We start from the raw sequence: 19377 nt of genomic DNA on the forward strand, positions 1-19377 counted from the left end.
TTACTCCTCGAGGTTGAGAGATTCCTTGCCACAACAGATACTCGGTAAGTGACTGATAGCATGCTAAACTTTGAAACCTTAGCTAAGTGATATAAAGGATTGATTGCGCATATATAATCCTTTAGACATAAACCGTTGACCAAGTGTGGGACTAGGATTGGATCCAGCCACACTCTGAGAAGTTTAGAAAGCAAGGGGGTCCTTTCTGAACCTCATGACTCAACGGGAGGGTCTCCCTGACAGTTTTGTCTGACCCTGTCCTCTATGCAGTAAATAATCAAGTGTGCATTGCCATCGAATCTTCTTCACTGTCGCATTTACCATTGAACTTTGTTAATTCACACTTTAACTCACTGTTTTCTATCAATAAAGTATTGTTGCTTCTCTCTTACAAGCGAAGTGCAGTCTCACTCCATCCGCGACACTAGGGGATAAACCTTTCTGATTTCTTTCCATGTTACCTGGAAATACTTAAAAATCTGCTAAATTGGTAAATTTAAATAGTGTAAATCTACCACTGCAATACAATATCTAATACGCAGGAGTTAGTAAAGCTGTGGAAAGCTCTTCCCAAGGAGATATTCTTGTTTCAGTCATCTTAAAATAGACTATATAAAACATAGGACATCATACTGCACAAAGGAAGACAGCATGGATGATCTAATAAGACTTTCTCTCTCTCACTTTCATGATTGTGTGACTGTCTTAAATTCACAAGTTTAAATGGTAATTGTGTCTGATTCTTACTACATCATGAAAATGATGTTAATAAGCAGACAAAGCAATTCACTGGAACAACCACCTCTTAAGTATGTTACTTCAAGAAAGGAAAAGAAGTTGCAACTCCCCTAAAAAGTTGTTTTTTCCTACAGCATATCACATCCCTCATGACACATCATTACTGCTATTTCAGTCTCTGAGGAAGAATAATCTTCCGTGAACTGGAGCATGCTCATCAAAGACTGCATCCTGCATGATGACAAGAGCTTCACTCCAGCAAATTAATGAAGCGCACGCTCAGTGCTAAGCACCCAAAGTCTCACTGACTTCAGTGGGACTAAACTTAATTGCTCTGCTGGATTACGATAGTGTTGTCAGATCAGAAGGTTGGAAGACATTTAATAATCATCATCATCATCATCATCATCATCTGCCTTTTTCTTCCCCAAGAACAAGTGAATAACACGTCTACTAATTTATGTCTTTATAAAATAAAGTTTAGTTAAGGATTTGGCCAACAGATATTGTAAAAGATTTTCAATTCTTCGGCTTGCTAGTATCTTTATAGAATAAAGAGAGACTAAGAGAGTCTTAAGAAATAGTGATGGCTATTTCTAACATTAATACACACAAAAAAGATAAAGCTCATTTCCTTCCTTCTCTGGGCATTCCTTTAACAACCATGTAGGAAACAATCAGGGATCAACAGAAGAAAAAAAAAAAGTGCTAAAATCAGCCCACTTACAATTGATGGATTTTCCAGGATTGGAGTGGGTGGCCGAGGAACAGGCTTTTCTACTTTTTCAAGGAAACGGAGGGGCTTCTTCGGCTCCTTGACTTTATTCTTCTTCTCGAGTAGTGCCTGGAATAGACATACAATTTAATCAGAACTGGGCTAGATAGAACAACACAATAAGGCCAGTCCTCTAGATGCCGACTGTTGCTGATTACACTGACTACAGGGAGCTGCAAGTATTTTGCACTTTGCAGGCCTGTGGCTTCTATTTCTTACTGCACATCAACTGAAAAACTGAACATGGTCAGTAGATGAGGCTATTGGTTGGTCAGATGGGAACTTCAAAATCGTGTGTAAGAAGGAAGCGAGAGTTATTTTACTATATTTACAAATAAGTCATCAGCAATTGCATAGGGTGAGTCACCTAAAATTAATCTAAAATTGGTATGAACTTAATCTCTAATATAATACATTCTTAGGTAAAAGCATATTTCAGATTTATTTTTTTAATTTTCAAATAGGAATCTCATTGAACCAATTAAATACTGACCCATATGCAAGCAGAGGCAGTTGTGTGTGTTACTTTCCTTATACAATGACAAAAATATTAATTATTTTCCTATAAGATAGAGGTAAGATTCTTTCAAAACATGAAAAATGGCTAGAAATATCACAATTTAATTACAGTTTACATACCGCTACAGAATGGTTATAACTCTTTGCCTTTAACTATAAGTATAAAGCTTGTTACTGCGGGTTAGGAATGTTATGCAGTCAGGAGATTTTATGAAGGGGGTCACTTGAAGAGTGTATTGTCACTGTTCTGTGGCCCTTCCTCAGTGAAATGTCTTTGTATGATATGCTGTTACTGCGCAGGGTTGAACTGAATGACTCAGGACCCCTTCCTTGCGAAGTATGTTTTGAAACTCTTCTCTGCTCATCTGCAACTGCCCAGCAGCCCAGTGGCACCCCCAGCAACTGCACGAGTGGACAAGGGCGAAAGGGAAACTAACTTGCCCAAGAACTTCCTTCTACCAAGAAAATCCACAAGCCCATTAAGAGTGGGTTTTATCTTGCTCGCAGCTGTTTGGTGGCAGATGCCAAACCTTGTCAGCCAAAGCAGGCTAGGAGTGGAAATGCACCACGGCCTCAACTCTTTCGAGACATTTTCAAACTGTTTAGAGAACCAAAGTCCTCCCAACTTCCTATCGCAAGCTACTTAGAACAAGATATTCAGATAATCATTTCCAACTGCATGGCAATGCTTTCCTGCTGTAGGACATCACACTTTGGCTCGCAAAGAAAAGGGAAGAGAGTATGTACATTTAAAGCTCCTTCAAAATTACAATCCTACTACTGTATGGGTTGGATCTGTAGTCTTTCTTACTGAAAGAACAGACATATTCCAGCAAGGAAAAGTGTACCTTTTTCTTTTCTCACTCTCTCTCTTTCAAATGTTCAAATACAGTATTTCACCACGGAGGGAAACCAAAGAAAAACTTAAGAAAAAAATCCCATGCTGAATTTCTCTCTCCAGTAGCAGGAAATTGATGGCACTTGCACAGAATTTAATTGTGAAATTAATGAAGTTTTGAAACTCCAGTGGTCATTGTACAAAACTCTTCTTGCATATTGGATCTGACCTTTCAGGCCAGAATAATTAATTGCTCCAGAAAAGGAGAGAGATTTCTAGGTGGAGGGGATAAAATGGTTTATTACTGAAAACTTCTGAAATGGACCATGTTAATAATGCAAGAATCAAAGCCCATAAACTGCTTATAAGCCACGTAAAATGGTTATAGCTCAAAAATGTTGAGAGATTTTCTGAACTTTCTTGTATTTGATGACCTTAGAGATCTCTGGCATAAAGGTTATAACACTGCTTGCTATGATTTATAAGGTGTTTTGCATGACTGGGGGGAGGGGGGGGATTGGAAAAAAAAAAAAAGCTGCTGTAATTGTGATTCTTTTGAAAACAATGGCTCCTATGTTTATTAGTACAATGTTGCATTCATAAGAATTTTTCTAATAAAACCTTAGCCTCCAAAAATATTTCTTGCTAACCAGAATAACAAAATACAACCAGCATAACAACTTTTAAAGACAGAAAAATCTATGAGCACTTCTGACAAGAGGGAATTCTTACTAATGTAGATTTGAGAAATACTGCAGTTCCCAGAAGTGGTTTTACGTTTTCACGTCAGCACAGTCTAGTGCCTGCTTTGCTGTCTTTACTAAGTCAAAAATGCTTACCACTTGCTTTCCCTAATCTGAGGTTTTAAGTTATTTTAAGACTTTAATGTAAGAAAAGAAAAAGAAAATATGTTTTTTGCATTAACTGGTTCTGCCCAACTTAACAAGCTACCATTTTTCGAAGTAGGGAGACCAGGGCCCAAGAATTTGCTGTAAAATACTTTCTTTCAAAAGAAAAAAGTGCTAAATTTCTGAGCAACTTCCTTCAAATGTTACTGCCTACATATCACACTCTTAATTTTTCTGTGATAGACTACATTACTTTTTTCAGGTATTAGGTTCAGAGTCATACAATAATCTGGTTGGACTGGACAGTGAAGGGCCACCCAATTAATCTCCTTTTCATTTTCCTGGCAAATGCAGTGAACAGCAAATGGCACCCACTTTAGCTTCTTTGCTAGCTTCCGATAGAAGCAGAACTCTTGACAAGATAGTGGCTTGAGAAACAACTCTCCGTTCAAAGAAATCATTCTTTAGTTTCCTTCCTTATCTTCTCTCTGATCCTCTCCTTTTCACAAGACACTAGGTATATTTCATTTTCATGTACAGTACAGAGTACACAGTCATGTTTCTTTTCCTCCCTTTTTGCCCGCGAATGAAGAAGGTGAGATCATGAAGGACGGACTGACTACCTACTTTGCAATGCAGCACAGCTGCTGCATCTTGGCTGATCAAGACTGACATAATAGCTCTTAGAGCTTGTCTGAGCATCAGCCAACTAACACTGCGTTGGTGATCTGTTCTTGATGAAATAACTGCTTAAACAGGTTTTCCTATGCTTTGAAGTTGGCAGAGATTTTCTCCAGAGACATTCTTGGCCCCCCTACTTCTCCACCTCCTTCCAGCAACCGGATAAAGGAAAACAGACGTGATGAAAGTTGCACTTAATGCTGACGTGAGAGATTCTTTGTTCCGACATCATCGTGATCCAGCACTTTGAACCTACCTGACACTTCACCCCTCTTGAGTCAGCAGAGCATACAGGGTCAGCCTAAAGTCATGCATTGTTCTGCACTGGGATTTCTTCTAGCAGCTCCTCCGTTCCTCCGGTGTATTCAGTTACCTAGTTGCATTTCTTTCCTATAGTAATTAGCTATATCAGTAAGCTATCTCCTTAATGCCTTGGATTTTCACACAAGGCTGTCTATATAATGGCTCACTTACATTCCTTAAAGCACCGTCATCTGCGCTGGCTAGGAACTAGCTTTCCTTGTCCTTTTATAGATCTGGCTTAAGATACAAATCATTGTTTTTTCCTGGGTAAATCATTGTAAATCCTGGGTCACTCCTGGTTTTGCCATGTTCTCTTGTTTTAGAGAATTATTCAGAGAAATACTGAGTGTACATAATATTCCTGCAAAAGGTTTCAGGATGGTCCTCAAAAAGTCTGCTTCTAAAATCACTTATTTTTGGCTTAGTTTCAAGTCCGGAAGAAGCTGTTCTTATTCTCAAGAGGACACAGATCCTTTTTGTAGTTCCTTGGATAATTGCTTATCCCTTCATACAAGCTTTAAGCTTGGGAAAACCCTCAATATGGCAAACCAAGAGGAACATAATGAGGAGGACTAGTCCATCTTGCCACTTGTTTGGCTAGAGAAGCAAGCCTTGGAAACTTCCTTTATCGAAATTAATTACTTCTGAGGCCAAAATCTAGCATTCTTCCTCTATTTGCCACCTCCTTCCACAGATTATCCAGGAAAAATGAAAGAAACTCATTCTAGAGCTAGATCACTGTGTACTCTGAATTTCCTGGAGTTCTGCTTTATTTCTAGGATTATGGGAGAAAATTTAAAGATTAAGTGTGCTAGGACAGCACTAAAAAGAGGCTTTTGAGCAGAAAACTGGTCTAGCTGCTCAGATATAGAAATAATGCAAAGCAACACAGTGCCCTCCTAAGATGATCCCTAATTGCCTGCTTTAAACCTCTTTCATACTGTGTGTGACGGAGGTTGTTGGCATGATTGGGACTGCTTAAGCCAAGTGGTCAGACAGCTGTCCTCTCAAGTGCTAAATTCTGTTAACTCAAGTACTCTGCACCCTTTACTGCCCTGTTCTTGACAGCTCCAGTAGCTTATGAGGTGGACCTGTCAGAGAGGCCCTGCTAAACCAGAGCATGCTATAGCCACCAAAGTTAAGAAGCAAAAGCCTCTGATGGGAGAACTGACCAGTAACAGCACCACGGAGCTCAAACGCTAATTAGGGCAGTAATTTCTTGTTGCTCTGAACAGAAAGTTTGTTTAAATCTAATGGTGGCAGAGGCAGTCTGGGTGTTTCACAGTGTCAGTACTTTATGCTTGTCTGGGCCAACCAGTCCGGTGTCTACTTCTGTATATCTAAAAGCAGCAGTTAAATTTTGCATAGTGGATTAATCATCTTTGCCTGCAAAGGAAATGTTTTGTGATTTTTAGAAGAATATACGTTTTGCCTTTTTATGGTGGGGAAACGAGTATTATGTTAGCCTCTCAGTTGGTATAAATCAATGTAGACCAAGTGATCTACATTGATTTAAGAAAGAAAATATGCAGAATTGTCTGCTTTTGTTCTGCATTCCATCTCCCTTTGGCCACCAATTTTTCTTTGAAGAGACGTTATTGTGCGAGCAGCCAGCATTAGGGCATACTTCTTCTCCATGGCTACAGTTTAGACACTCCACTGTAGTCTTTCAAACCATGAGAAGTATTTTAAACAAACAGAATACAATTGCTGTAATTGGAATTCAGCTCTGGAAACTTGGGCTAATGCTCTGCTGCCTATGAGAACCGTGTTATGATCCAGATTATACATAGTCACTGCTTGAATTTTATGCAAAAAGCACTCAAACTCAAACCCCTTCGATACTGCTGTGTCTTCTTCTCTAAAACTGTAGTGAATTAATGTCCTTAGTTCTTGAACAATTCCTGTAGCACTCAAGATTTGCTTTGAAAATTTTCCTTCTGCATAATAATCAGATGCAATGTTTCATCTTTTACAAGATCCAGTGGAATTTAAATTTGAGATAATATGATTGATTTTTCAGAACAAGATTTCAATTTAAAATTAATTAGTAGAAAGTTACTGTCTGCATTGAGAGTATTATTAAATTACACTAAAACAAGAAAGCTATATACGTAATTTCCAATTATGAAATATTTCTTCACTAAATAAAGCATAAGTGAAAGTTGTCAAGCTTTACAAATGAAATTCAGTATTTTTCAAAGATACAGCAGCCAGCCAAGAATATGCCTGATTTTAGAAAAAGGTAATACTCAACAGCATCACAAGAAACGTACTTAAAAGTACATGTAATTTACAAATATTGTGATTGTAGATGCAAATGAGGCACTTCTTTCCTCAGTTGTTAATTGCATATATGGACACCTCATCTGCACGAACAGTTATGATAAATTAAGATAGGCAAGACACTATTAGCATGTTTGCAAATCAGATGCTGTTGTTAGGGAACAACAGTGCTGTGCATCCACCGTTCTGATCTGATTTTATGAGTGGGGTCATTTTAATCATGCTTTGCTGCAGATGTTTTTACAACATGTACTTAAAATGTACATTTTTAAAAATGTACAGAATTTTTAGAATATGAATCCAGATTTGGTTTATTTAATCATTAGTAGTTCGACAGCATAACCAGCCGGCTTGCCACTTGTGCATTATAAAAGCAAGGGAGAAATGAGAATGAGCAAATGGCAGGAGAGAATTTCTAACTGACATAATACGTTCCGATCCAAATACCCTATCTGCAGGAAGACAGAAGCGGCTATGCTTGGTTTCTAAAGGGTTGGAGCAGAAGCACAGATGCTAGGGAGAGAGAGTACTGACAGACTGAGTTCCAGAGCAGTACTGGTCATGCCTACAACAGTCTGAATGTCTGATCCATTCTGTCCTTGAAGTTGTCTTACAGAAAATATGAATTTAGCACAGGAAATTGGGAGAAAGCTTACACATGTGTCTTCCCAATTGTATTTCTGAGCAGTTCAAATCTAAGAGGAACTGACATGGTGCTGGATGCAGCTCCATACCTGGTGAACCTGTGCCAGATCCACCTCTAGCCTTGCTGATCTTTTAATAAATCCAGTCTCAGTGGTAGTGTACTTAGGTTTTGGTGCTTTAATCTTGACCTGGGTGACAGAATCTGGGAGAGATGCTTCCAGTTCACACAGTCCTAAGAAATGCAAACAGCAATTAAGTAATGGAGTGGTGGGGAGAGAAATTTGAGTTTTGTTAATATTTTAAGTAAATATCTCATACAAACTAAATCTTCCAAAATGCCTCACCTGCAAAGGTGTTAAGGTAGAAGTTTTTTACCACATAGCGTTCAGAATGGTTGTCTGGGAAATAACCAATTCTTGACAAAGGAGCGTATGTTTGTGATGCAAAGTCAGTATACTCTTTGATGATATCTCGTCTCTCCAGCTTCCCCATCACATTCTTCCTCTTAGCTATCAGTTTCCTGAGCACTGAAAAGGAAATACAAATGTGAGAAGGTTCTTCATACAAATAGTTCTAAAAAAGCTGTATCTTTGGAAATTCACGAGAGCTTTTGCTGGTTAATATAAAAACATGACTTGTTTGACCAGAACAAATGCTGGCCATGCATATCTATATTGTGGATGCAACATGTTTCATCTTGACTAAAGACTACAACCTTGTGAAAATAGAAATGGCTTGTCTGAAAACTAAGTCTCATACTGCTCTCTCCCTTTCTTTCAAACTTACTCAGTGCACAGTCATGCTGAATCTTTTTGACTTTCTCTTCTTTAGCTTTCTGATAGTTTTGCCAGTGGTCATCCAAGCGCTTGGCATCCAGCTCATTCTGATTCTTCTCTCGCCTCCACAGCAGCTTCTTTAAGACTTCCAGTCGAACCTCCTGCAACCTGCAAGGAAAGAAAAGGCCAGGTATGACCTACTGTACTCTGCAGTGTTCTGTGCAATGCTGTCATCATCAAATCCTACATACCAGCTGACTACTTTACACATAGTTCATATTGCATATCTCGTATTTAATCTTTAATTTTTAAAAGTGAGTTTAGCACTGGTGAAAAGTATTGTGGTAGCAGTCTCTTATATTAAATTTAACAAAAATGTCCCTTCCCAAAATCAGGGGATTTTAACAGAAATAAAAGGCTTGTACCCTTCAGCCAATCCCCTAAACCTTCTTGTTCCTTCCCTATTCAGCCAATAATTAACAGAAATAAAAAGTATAATTGGACTCCTACTTTTCTATTTCCTGTTCTCTAAAGGCCCACTCCTTCCTCTCCATATCATTCATCATTTTCCTCCTCTTCACGATTTGTGAGGCATTGTCCATGGCTGGAAGAGTTGCTTCCCATGCACGTTTTTCCCGGGCACGTTCAATCATCTCCACCTCGGCTAGTCCTGCTGGTAGCCCCCGACCTTACAGGGACAAGAAGCAGTAGCTCTTTAGGAGAATGGTGAATCCAGCAAACAACCACCACCAAAAAGTATTAGAGGGCTGGATGAGCACAAGCCCATGTGTTAAACACAAGCAGAATTGTCAATAGCCAGAAGTAAATACTTCTAAGGCCAGTAAAATTCCACAGTATGAGGAATGGTAGGACCTGCAGTTGCTATAGCTTAGTTAATGTTAACACTAGCACTTCATTCCTCTACTGCAGGCTGCAAAGGAGGAAAAACTTTTCCAAGAAGACACTTTCTGAGAATGAGCATTTTCTTTGGCATCTCCAGTGTCCATCACTATTGCAGGTGTGACACTGGGAGATTAAGATCATAGGTGTATTCTGGGGCAGCACTGTTTGTACTGTTTTTTTACTGTTATCTAACTCAGAACAGCTGAAGAACAGTAGGTAAATGGAAAAACTGCTACTAGTTCGTATTTGTAGAACATATGACCTTTTTATATTGAATGATCTCAAAACTCTTTATGAAATACCCCAGAATAGCGCTATTAAGTAGGTAAATATCATGCCTATTTTAGAAATATATAAAATAATGTGCCCCAAAGGAAGATAACAAAGGGCTGCCAAAGCTGGCAATAGACTTGAAAACTGACATTGAAAAAAAAGAATCTCCTGCTAAAGAGGGGACAGGATTATTATAATTTATCTTGATTTCACAACTCACCCCAAGTGAGTGTAGCAAGTGTCAGAAGTTCAGGGACTGAGCCACTGGGAACTACATATTCAGGGGAATAGGGATCCGTCTGGGCTTCACCATCCCTGTAATCTGTCTGTGTGCTCAATGTTCGTAACTCGGGACCAAAGACTTTGCTGTCTCTTGTAGCTGAATGGACATAGGGCTCTGTCCTAAAAGAAGATGCAAGATGGAAGAACATTTGTCACATTCATTAAAAAAACCAAAACAGAAACACAACACTAAGTCAAAGGTAGGATATCCAAATGTGCTTTGTTTTATCTTAAGATTGCTCCCATTGATACTAACTCCATTATCATTAGTAAAAGCATACTGAGGCTACACTGAGTCCTCTGAAACCTCCCTCCTTAGGTAAGCAATTCGGAAATCTTCTGGTTTCAGCTCTCACAAGTTATTACATGCAAATCTTCCCTATGTATCCATTCTAAAGCATTGCTTTTAATGGGCACAAAAAGTAACTAATGGCTGAGTGTAAAATGAAGTAGGACTGCTTCAATTTAGCTTATGTTTGTCTTTCCAACATTTCCAGAACAAAAATTCAATTCTGATGCAAGCATGTGCAACTTCCGTTGACTCTACTAGGAACTGAATCTTCTTATGTCCCCTCAAAATTGGATCCCCACTGAACACCACACTAGACTACTTCATGGATGCTCTACACCACTGAACAGTATTGCAACTATCACAGAGATTGTAATAAAATATCAGAAGATTCTCCAACAATACTGCTGTATTAGAGAATCTTCTTTGCATCAGTATCTCTTCTAGGATTCAGAGACACTTGGCTTTCTGTTTCAGGCCTCATAATCATAACACACTTGAGGCTCATGTCCTTTACCCACAAAGCACTACTGATAATACTGCAAGCAAATTCTGAAACAGTCAGTCACCTGTTTCCTCAGGAATTCTCAATGGTGAACAAACCCTTACCTCTTAACAAGTTTTTCCTGTTGGTTCATTATGAAAAATATTGGTCACCAGCTAAATAGTTACCCAATCTTTTTCTGGTGAGATGTGGCCCATTACAACAGTAATGATGTTCCAGAACTCACTACTTACTTTGCCATTGCGTAAGCAACATTTAGTGGAAGCAGCTTATTAGAAGGGACGAGAGGTCTGAAAAGAGAGAATGCAGATGTAAGACAACAACCATGAGCATAAAAGATCATTACGGTTTAGAAAAACTGCTGTCCACTAATTTCAATGGAGTTACACTGATTTTCCACAACTCAGGTTCTGTGGTTGCACGTTTAAGAATTGTGCCTGAATATTAAATAATTCTTTCATAGCTAAGGAGCAACAGAGAAAGTTTCACCAGTAGGAGTGGGTGTTATTCTTCTGCCAGAGCAGAAAGTAGAATTGCAAAACAAGACAATAATTAAAAGAAGTTAGTTTTGAGTGTGCTCACAACATTTTGTGTACGTTTCACTGATTAGTTTACTTTTTTCTCTTTGAGATTTTGATAGAGGTTTTTTTAATAACTTGAAATCCTGAAATGAATTCCTACAATCAGTTGGTAAGGTAAGCTGTTTTGGACTTACCTAATTTGACTGCTTCCTTTTTTTGCAGTACTTTACGAAGCATGTTGAAAGTGATACGGGCTCAACGACATATTAATAATTCCTTCTTAGGCATTCTTATAGTTTGCATATTGCAGTTCACTATCAATTTCCCTTAGCCTTTGAGAGGCTTTAAATCTTAATTTCAAATTGCAGAATATGATAGATAACATCATCTTTGTCCTTTTTTTGTTGTTGTTAAAGGAGCCATAAAGAACTTCAATTTATTAAACTTGGTGATTTTTTTATATTTAAAGCGGACATATTGGCCAACAGCCGCTGACTATAATAGTGAATGTAATTGAAAGTATATGTGACTACGTTGAGAATGTTTGTACGCTAGCTGTTGGTTTGGATCTTGAGTCCATTGTTGACCTGCAGTGTCATTCTGGAAGGAGCAGAGTAGTCCTGCAGTAGGGGACATTGATGAAAAGTTCATCAAGGATTCCCTTTGCTCCCTTTCTGCTTTTGGCAGAAACGGGGAGGTAAAAGGTTCCTCCTTAAGAAGGCACCTTTCCAGGAGTCTGGAGAACTACAATGGCTTTGTGAGCATCTTCTTCCTTTGTGTAGGAGGATCTACAGCCCAAAGCTTTCTACAAATAATTATTAAGTACAGAATGCTTGGTGCATTTGCTTATATGGTAACTCATTATCTGAAAATTCTGACATAGTGTGAATTTTAAAAGACCTTGTGATTTAAGATTTGGTTACTATTTAGATTTTCTATAGCAGTGATCAAAGAACCAACAGAAAAGCCAAAAAAAAAAAAAAAAAAGGCTCTGGCATATATTTAGGTGCTCTTTAAACTGCACAAAAGCAAGCTTCTGAATTCTGTTTCAAATCAATTCATTCCTTACCGTGCAAAATATTTGTAGCGATTCCTTCCACTAACTTCAGGATCTTCATACACAATTTGAGGTATTTGAAGAGAAGGTTGAGCTCTAAAAGCCAAAATACAGGATTCCTTACTATCATTTAAGAAGTACATTCAGAGCAGTTCTGATCTTTTTTTCTTATGCTTTTTTTTTCCTTCTCTCTCTATTTCTCTGGTTGCACAATCAAATGTACACACTACAAAGTCCACAAAATCCCCATACTTATACAAGCAATTATATTTTGCTTTTTTCATACTTATTTACACAGCAAGACAATTTGATTCTTTATATATATTCCCCACTATGTGTGGGCAAGAAATGGTCATTTGCTGCCTTTAATAAAACTTTCTTATGTGCTTGTCATGAAAAGAACTGGCCACTTGTAAATGCTTGACCTTGTAAAGTAAACTACTTTTATTGGGACTGGGGGGAGCAAACTCATTTTCTTAAGAGTGAAAAACTTTCCATAACAGAAAATATATGTAAAGGAGTATAAGGAACAAAGGGGAAGACTACCACTTTCTACCTTTCAAAAATAGCTAAAGAGATTCTGAGCAAATGTGGGAAATTTTAGAATCAGCAATTTCAATTTGAATTCTCCAATAGAGGAGAAAAATTAGGCTGACCATGTGAATGTTTCAAAACCTATGCTGGAACAAGCATATCTTTTGCAAGAACATTCTTATTTCATTTTTTCCCCCATTTTGAATTTGAAGTAGGCAGACTGTTTAAATTTTTCACTGTAACATCTTGGAAGGTTCTCTTTATTTTAAAGCTTTGGAAGACCATGAGGTAGACCTCATTAAGGCAGTCAGTGAGAGAATGGGTACAACTGAGTCCTTTGAAAGCTATGCTTCAGGACTGCTATTTGATTTCACAGCCACTTTATACTCCAGTCCTACTCTGGACAAGACAAGAAACAGAAGTTCTTTTTAAAAAAAAACCAGCCCAAGTCATGCCATTAAGGTAAGTAATTTCCTTAAGCTATATATATGGCAAGTCCTGAAGGTCATGTTTTTCATAAGACCATTTTTGGCAACTTGTAAGAATCCTGACCTCAGGTGTATGGGATTGTGGGTGCTGGAGTTGGTCACTGCTGCCTGCTTTTAAATACAGAGGCATATTTACAGAGATACGGTTAACAATACATAACATTGCTGGACAGCTGGGATCAAAACAAAGGCTTGCATGCTGAGATCAGTTGTCTTCAAAGACCCGATCTAAGCCCTGCGAGCTGCGCTGTGGAACTCGGGGAGCCACAGTACGGCTACCCACTACAGCAAAGCCTATAGAGAGATGCTTCATTAACCTCCTGTGACATACGATTTACTGCAAAGGTAAGTTTAAAGTCATCTCTTCCCCGTGCTTTCAGTCATATCACATAACAAAAGAGAGGGGAAGGTTTTGAGATGCAGTGCGGTAACCTGAGATACTTGCTCAGCACTAATCAACCTATTATTCTGAAGTTGTGTTTGTAATTCAAATGAGTTAATTGAGCTGATGGCTAGTTCCACTAGCTGACTCTTTACATATCAGACTGTTGCTCCATCCAAATGGATTTGTGTTTCATTCAGCACAGGTGGGCACTTATTCTTATGATCTAACTTTATTAGCATAAGCTGTTCATCCTATTATGGTATAGTTATAGGCACAATGGGAACCCAGTGAAATAGCCCCTTTTATTCCACAGATCCTGCCTCTGGCACGTCCTTGACTTATATTTGCTGACTTTGCTGAAATAAATGAGCATTTATTCCTGATAACCTTGCAGAGGCAATGCAACTACCGAAAAGACAGCTGGGAAATATTCTATCTATCTTCTATACCAGCAACACTGTCAACCAGTGCAGGTTGAAACAGAGGGGATATATTTCTCATTTTTTGTTAATTGCAAGACTCTCTGCAAATACATGTTGTTGAAATGTAAATCAATTTTAAAGCAGCGCATGTGTCAAATAAGTTCTTGTTACAGAATATCAGGCAAAATATAAGAAGCCACTGAGGTTTTCATGTGCTGAGGACAGTTTGAACTGCTGAAAATAAGAAGGAAAAAAAAAGGCTCCAAAATTCTTATTTTATTGTGGAAATTAGAATATGCTTTCGAAACTGAACAAAACCAGGTGTGAAATCTGCTGTATCACTCTTAAACATCTTTGATTACTGTCTGCCATGTGGTAGAACTCAGTTACCAGCAACCCCAGAGCACACATCATATGAAAAGCCCATGGTCTAAAGTTAGCTTGTTAATGCAGCAAGAACCTCTGAAAATAACTACCCAGGCTGATGCCTGCAGTCCTGAATACAGCTACAAGAGGACTCCAAAAAACACATGGTGTGGCAAAACACATAAATGTTTCTTTAAATGTTTGCTGAATCAGAAGCCCAAATTGTGACGCCAGGAGAAAGTTCAACTAAGAAACCCCTGCACTAAAAATGTGGTGCCCTGGTTCAGGCCCCATACACCCTTGAACGAGCAGCAAAAGCAACTGCATGGGACTAAAAGGTAACAGCTCCCGCTGAAGTAACACACATGAGTCACTGAAGTCTTCATAACTTATCTGATCTATAAGAGATTGAAATAACTCTCTTCTCTTTCCCAGCAACCGCTGCAAAGCAGATAGCACAGGGATGAGGGAACGTGCAACATCCGCCCTGTAAGAAACAGATGGGCAACCATACTCCACAACAGCTGCAATCTCTTAATTTCAAGGGAAACATAAGTAGGAGCAAATTGCAGGCATCTCCACTTCAGTGTGCATGGGTTTTTGTTGGGTTTGTTTGTATGTTTGTTTTAAATTATCCAACCATAGAACACTTACGCAGCAAGCTGCTGAAGAGTCTCCAGGCGCTGCTGAGCCCTCCCTCTCCATCTTCGGTCAATAAATGAAGGCATTGGATCTTTGCCCTCCAAGCACAGATTGTAGCCCGGGAAATGGATCAAGCTACTAAGCATACTTCTGAATATTGGTGCCTTTACCTAATGTTTGTGTGGACACAAAGAAGAGAGGCAGTGATTTAGCGGTTTCAAATAGTGTTAAAGAGATCAGAATTTCAGCTTGCTGTGATTTACAGGACTGCACATTTGGGATGGGAAAAGAAGGCAGCATACATATGCTAATGATGTCAGCTGATTAGATGGTACTTCTCAAGATGTGGAGCATACCAGACTAGCAGCAGATGCACAGATAAGTCTTCTGGCTGTTTTCCAGTGTCTAAACTTATACTTGAAATCAAAGGGTCTAATGGTTTGTTACATAAAGAAGTTAGTGAGTAGTAACTGTGAATGTGCAGTAATGTGAACTTCTAGCACATTACCCCATGTAACTCCCTGTTATTTCATGTGCTCTAGAAATGAAGTAACACATTCCACTTACAGAGTAAAATTACATTATTCTATACTGTAACAATTTTAGCATGTGTTAAAAATATCTCGACGGGAGTTAGCACACAAAAATGATCACATTAAAAATCCACACCCTTCCTTCTAAGCACTAATTTCCCTGGGTAGATATGCCTTAAATCTCTAAATTTATGGTTGCCAATAAATCTTTGCAATCCTGACTCAAGTGTAAGTGATGTAGCTATATTGGCTTGAGCTTCTGTAAAGCCTGAAATCAGATTTGAATTGTGAATCGCCCCTTTCATTTCAGCGGGTGCTAACTCAGATGCATATAGGGTAGTGGTTACATTTCAAGTAACACTAGCTCACCAGAGTGTAAGAGAGTGTAAGAGAGTGTCAAATTATGAGGCTCTAGGCACCCTACTATGAGTAGCTGCTTGCTGTGCATGAGTGCATTTTTGTTTCATTTCTCTTCAAAGGGAATTCAACTTTGGAGAGTTTGGAAAACCCTATAAACTAATATTATCACAGCCCCTGTCCACCCCATTTTGTGATGCTATACATTAAGAATTCAAAGTTGTATTGTTTTGAATTGCACATTATGCACTTGCTGATTCATATACTTAAAACATGTTTTATGCAAGTCGGAGTCTGTCACCATACCCATCCACAACATTACACCTATGACATGACAACATTAGTGACAGTATGCCTGCTTACTTTGTCTGGCCTGAACTGTTAACACAGCCGTATCGTTGTGAGGATATGTATGATGACAGGCAATGTTTCCAGCTCCATGTGTACGTCTCTCTACAGAGAGGCAGACAAACACACGTTTTTTTCATGTAGCTATAAGAAAGAGTCTGAGATGATGGGGTAAGAGACGTCCAGAAACATTCTTCAGAAAAATGTTTCTTGATTCCATTGTTGGAAAGCTGCTCAGGGATTTTCTCCTCACTGTACAGCAATGGAGTTTCAGAGTTCAGAATATCTGCCTTGCAGGCTCAGTCAAGTGCATAGCTTCAGGAGGACTCTGTTTGTTTAAAATCCAATTCATTGTGCAGTTGTACCAACTCTGTTCTCCTTTGGCATTCTACCTATATGCAGCCTGTCCAGCCATCAATTACTGCTGTCTAAAGGTGTGATTGCAACTCCCACAGGCATGCCCTGGCTGGTTTTAAACTAGCTAGGGTGAATACTGATAGCAGGGGAGCAAATGCAGTAGGGAGCTAAGCGTGGACCTAACTAGCTAAGGGCTTAGCTAGGAAGTTAAATTGTGCTAACCTAGTATGAAGAATCAGAATGGGTTTGCAATCTTTACAGGCTGCTTAGCCTGTTGGTACCTAGTTTATTGTAAACTAAGTATGCTACCTTGAGCTGTAGTGTAAGTATATCCCAAGGTAAGTGAAGAGGCACCACGTGAAATAAAACATTTTAACAGCTCTGCTTGAACAACAGCCTGACAACTGTCCAGTTTTTTTATTACATCTTAATAACATATACAAGCTATTGTTAACAGCATTTGGAGATATTCTATTAAAAATACTGACACACAATTTCGGAAATTACTCAGGACATGAAACTAGGCATTTCTAAGCTGCTGTTACAGAGTCACCCTAGGTCAGCAATCATGGTTACTCCCTGTGTTAAGTCTTGTTTTAGATAAAACTGCTTCCTTTGCTTTGTATTTTGCTGTTTTAAGGGAGCAGCTTAGAACTGAGACAGTTTCTACCCATGTGTATGCATACACACAGAAACATAAGGTGCACATGGGAGCTGTCTTTGGACAACACCTACCACTTTATCACCAACAAGTTGAACATGGACATTTGACTTTGAATGGTCCTTCTCACTTGACAGTGTGTACAGAGGGTCTGAAAGATAAGTGAACAAATGGAACTAGTTACATATTTGAGGGATCGGCATGAATCGTCAGGCTCCACTTCCCTCTTTAGAAGTCTGTCCATAAGAGAGTATGAAACAAACTAGGAAAGAAAAAAACTGAAATACATGTCTCCGTATCAAAGAAATTCCACCACCACACAAATGAGCCTCAGAGCTGAAATACTACTGTTCTGTGGAACATGCACATGACTGAAGAAAAATCTACTTTCTTTGGAAGCACTGCCAACTTAAATAGAAAATGAAGACATGAAACAGAAAGAAGAAAGCATGGTGCAATGGTAATCAGTGGAAATACCATACTGTATGCGATGCTTCCCTCTGGGATATAGAGCTAGTGCTGGCCTTCCTCCAGCTCACAAACGTTTCATAGTCCCAAGCCTCTCCTCACTACCGGTAACTTCGTTACTGCTGCCAACCCTAACGCTTTACCACTATGTGCCTCTGCCGTGCTCCGGGGGCGGCACCCATCTTCCTGGCTCCAAACCTGCTTTCCCTGCCTGGCTAGTTGCCGCTCGCCAAGTGACAGCCCCTCGGCCAGCTCTGGCCGTGCACCTCGTCTTGCACGGCGGCTGGCCGGCAGGGGAGGCCCGGCGAGAGGCGGGAGGCCTGCTCGGGCAGCCCAACCGCTTCACGAGCCGCACACCGCCCACCCCCAGCACCTAACTCCCCGCCCCGAGCCCGGCCGCCCCCTCTGGACGCGGCCTCCCTCCCCGCGGAGAGCATCGGGCCCGGCCGCCCCGGGGGCTGCAGGCGGGGCAAGGGGCGCGGGGAGGACGTTGCCCCTCCCGGCCGGGCCCGGTACCGTAGGGGCCGTCGAGGGTCCGGCCGGGAGCCATTTGGCCGCGGCGGCCATCCCCGAGGAGTGGGGCCCGCACCACGCCGGTCACCGTTCGGCTCATGGCGCCTCCGGCTGCCGTTCCTATGGCGACCGCGGGCGGGCGGGGCCGGGGAATGCCGCGCCCCCTACGACGGGATGTTACTGCGGGGGCGAGGCGCTCTTCTTCCCCGGGGGCGGCGGCGGCTTCTCGGGCTTTTCCCGGGGCACAGCGCCGGCCCTCGGGTTTTCTCCCGCCGCTTCAGTCATGCTGCCGCTGCTTCCTCCAAATCCCCGTGGCCAGGGGTTGCCTCTCCCCCCGGGCCCAGCTTTCCGGAGAGCCTTAAGGCCTGTGAGGCGGCGAGGCCCGCCCGCCTCCATCTTGTGCCGCCGCAGGCGGGGCGAGGAGGGAGCACCCCGGGGTAGCGGCGGTGGCGCGGATGGGAAGCTGAGGCGGCGAGGGGCCCCCGCGCCCTCCTGCTCCGGCGTGGAAGGTGGGGACGCGGGTCTTTACTTGTTCCCCACCGCCACCTCTGGGCCCCGTGCACGGGGCGGCAGAGCAGCCCCGGGGTCAGCTTCGCTCCCCCGCTGGTGACCCCTCGCTCCCAAGCGAGGAGCCGCGGAGAGCCCGTGCCACGGGCTGCGCTGTGAAACAGGCGTAGGGGCGGCTTGTCTGTCGTTTGAGGACAGGGAACGATCGACTCGGGGGGGGGGGGGGAGGCCTACGTATTTTTTCTTTTTGACAGCTCTTGCTCAAGTTGTTTTATGTGATGCTCTCCAGTCCCCCTGGACCCTCACTTAGTGCTTAAGAAAACTGGTTTAGCAATTACAGTTGGGGACTGGATTCAAGCCTGGATATTCTTATTGCTGGCTCTGCCTGTAACTGCTTAGGACTTCTGCTGCCCTGAAGTGGTGAAAATAGGTTTGGTATCTACCTCCCAGAGAGGCTGCAGGTATTTTTGCATTTGTAAAGCACCTGGGGAGACCTGCACAAAGCATTACAAATAAACATTATGCTGTTACTAAGATGCATTGTTGTTTTTTTAAAA

At 40.9% G+C, this 19377-nt stretch overlaps 1 protein-coding gene across 1 annotated transcript in view; it reads right to left on the reverse strand.

The window, feature by feature from the left end:
• The window catches only part of CFAP91 (cilia and flagella associated protein 91), a 32477-nt gene extending 14064 nt beyond the window's left edge, over positions 1-18413 (reverse strand). The window contains exons 1-11 of the mRNA XM_076348566.1: positions 18317-18413; positions 17407-17483; positions 15089-15246; positions 12252-12335; positions 10895-10951; positions 9806-9987; positions 8920-9097; positions 8420-8577; positions 7978-8160; positions 7723-7865; positions 1466-1582 (exon numbers count right to left, since the gene is read on the reverse strand). Coding sequence (XP_076204681.1) covers positions 1466-1582; positions 7723-7865; positions 7978-8160; positions 8420-8577; positions 8920-9097; positions 9806-9987; positions 10895-10951; positions 12252-12335; positions 15089-15246; positions 17407-17483; positions 18317-18413 — 1434 coding nt within the window. The remainder of the gene's footprint in view (positions 1-1465; positions 1583-7722; positions 7866-7977; positions 8161-8419; positions 8578-8919; positions 9098-9805; positions 9988-10894; positions 10952-12251; positions 12336-15088; positions 15247-17406; positions 17484-18316) is intronic.
• Positions 18414-19377: the final 964 nt, after the last annotated feature.

Source organism: Aptenodytes patagonicus, chromosome 1 (assembly GCF_965638725.1).
Source record: "Aptenodytes patagonicus chromosome 1, bAptPat1.pri.cur, whole genome shotgun sequence".
NCBI lineage: Eukaryota > Metazoa > Chordata > Aves > Sphenisciformes > Spheniscidae > Aptenodytes > Aptenodytes patagonicus.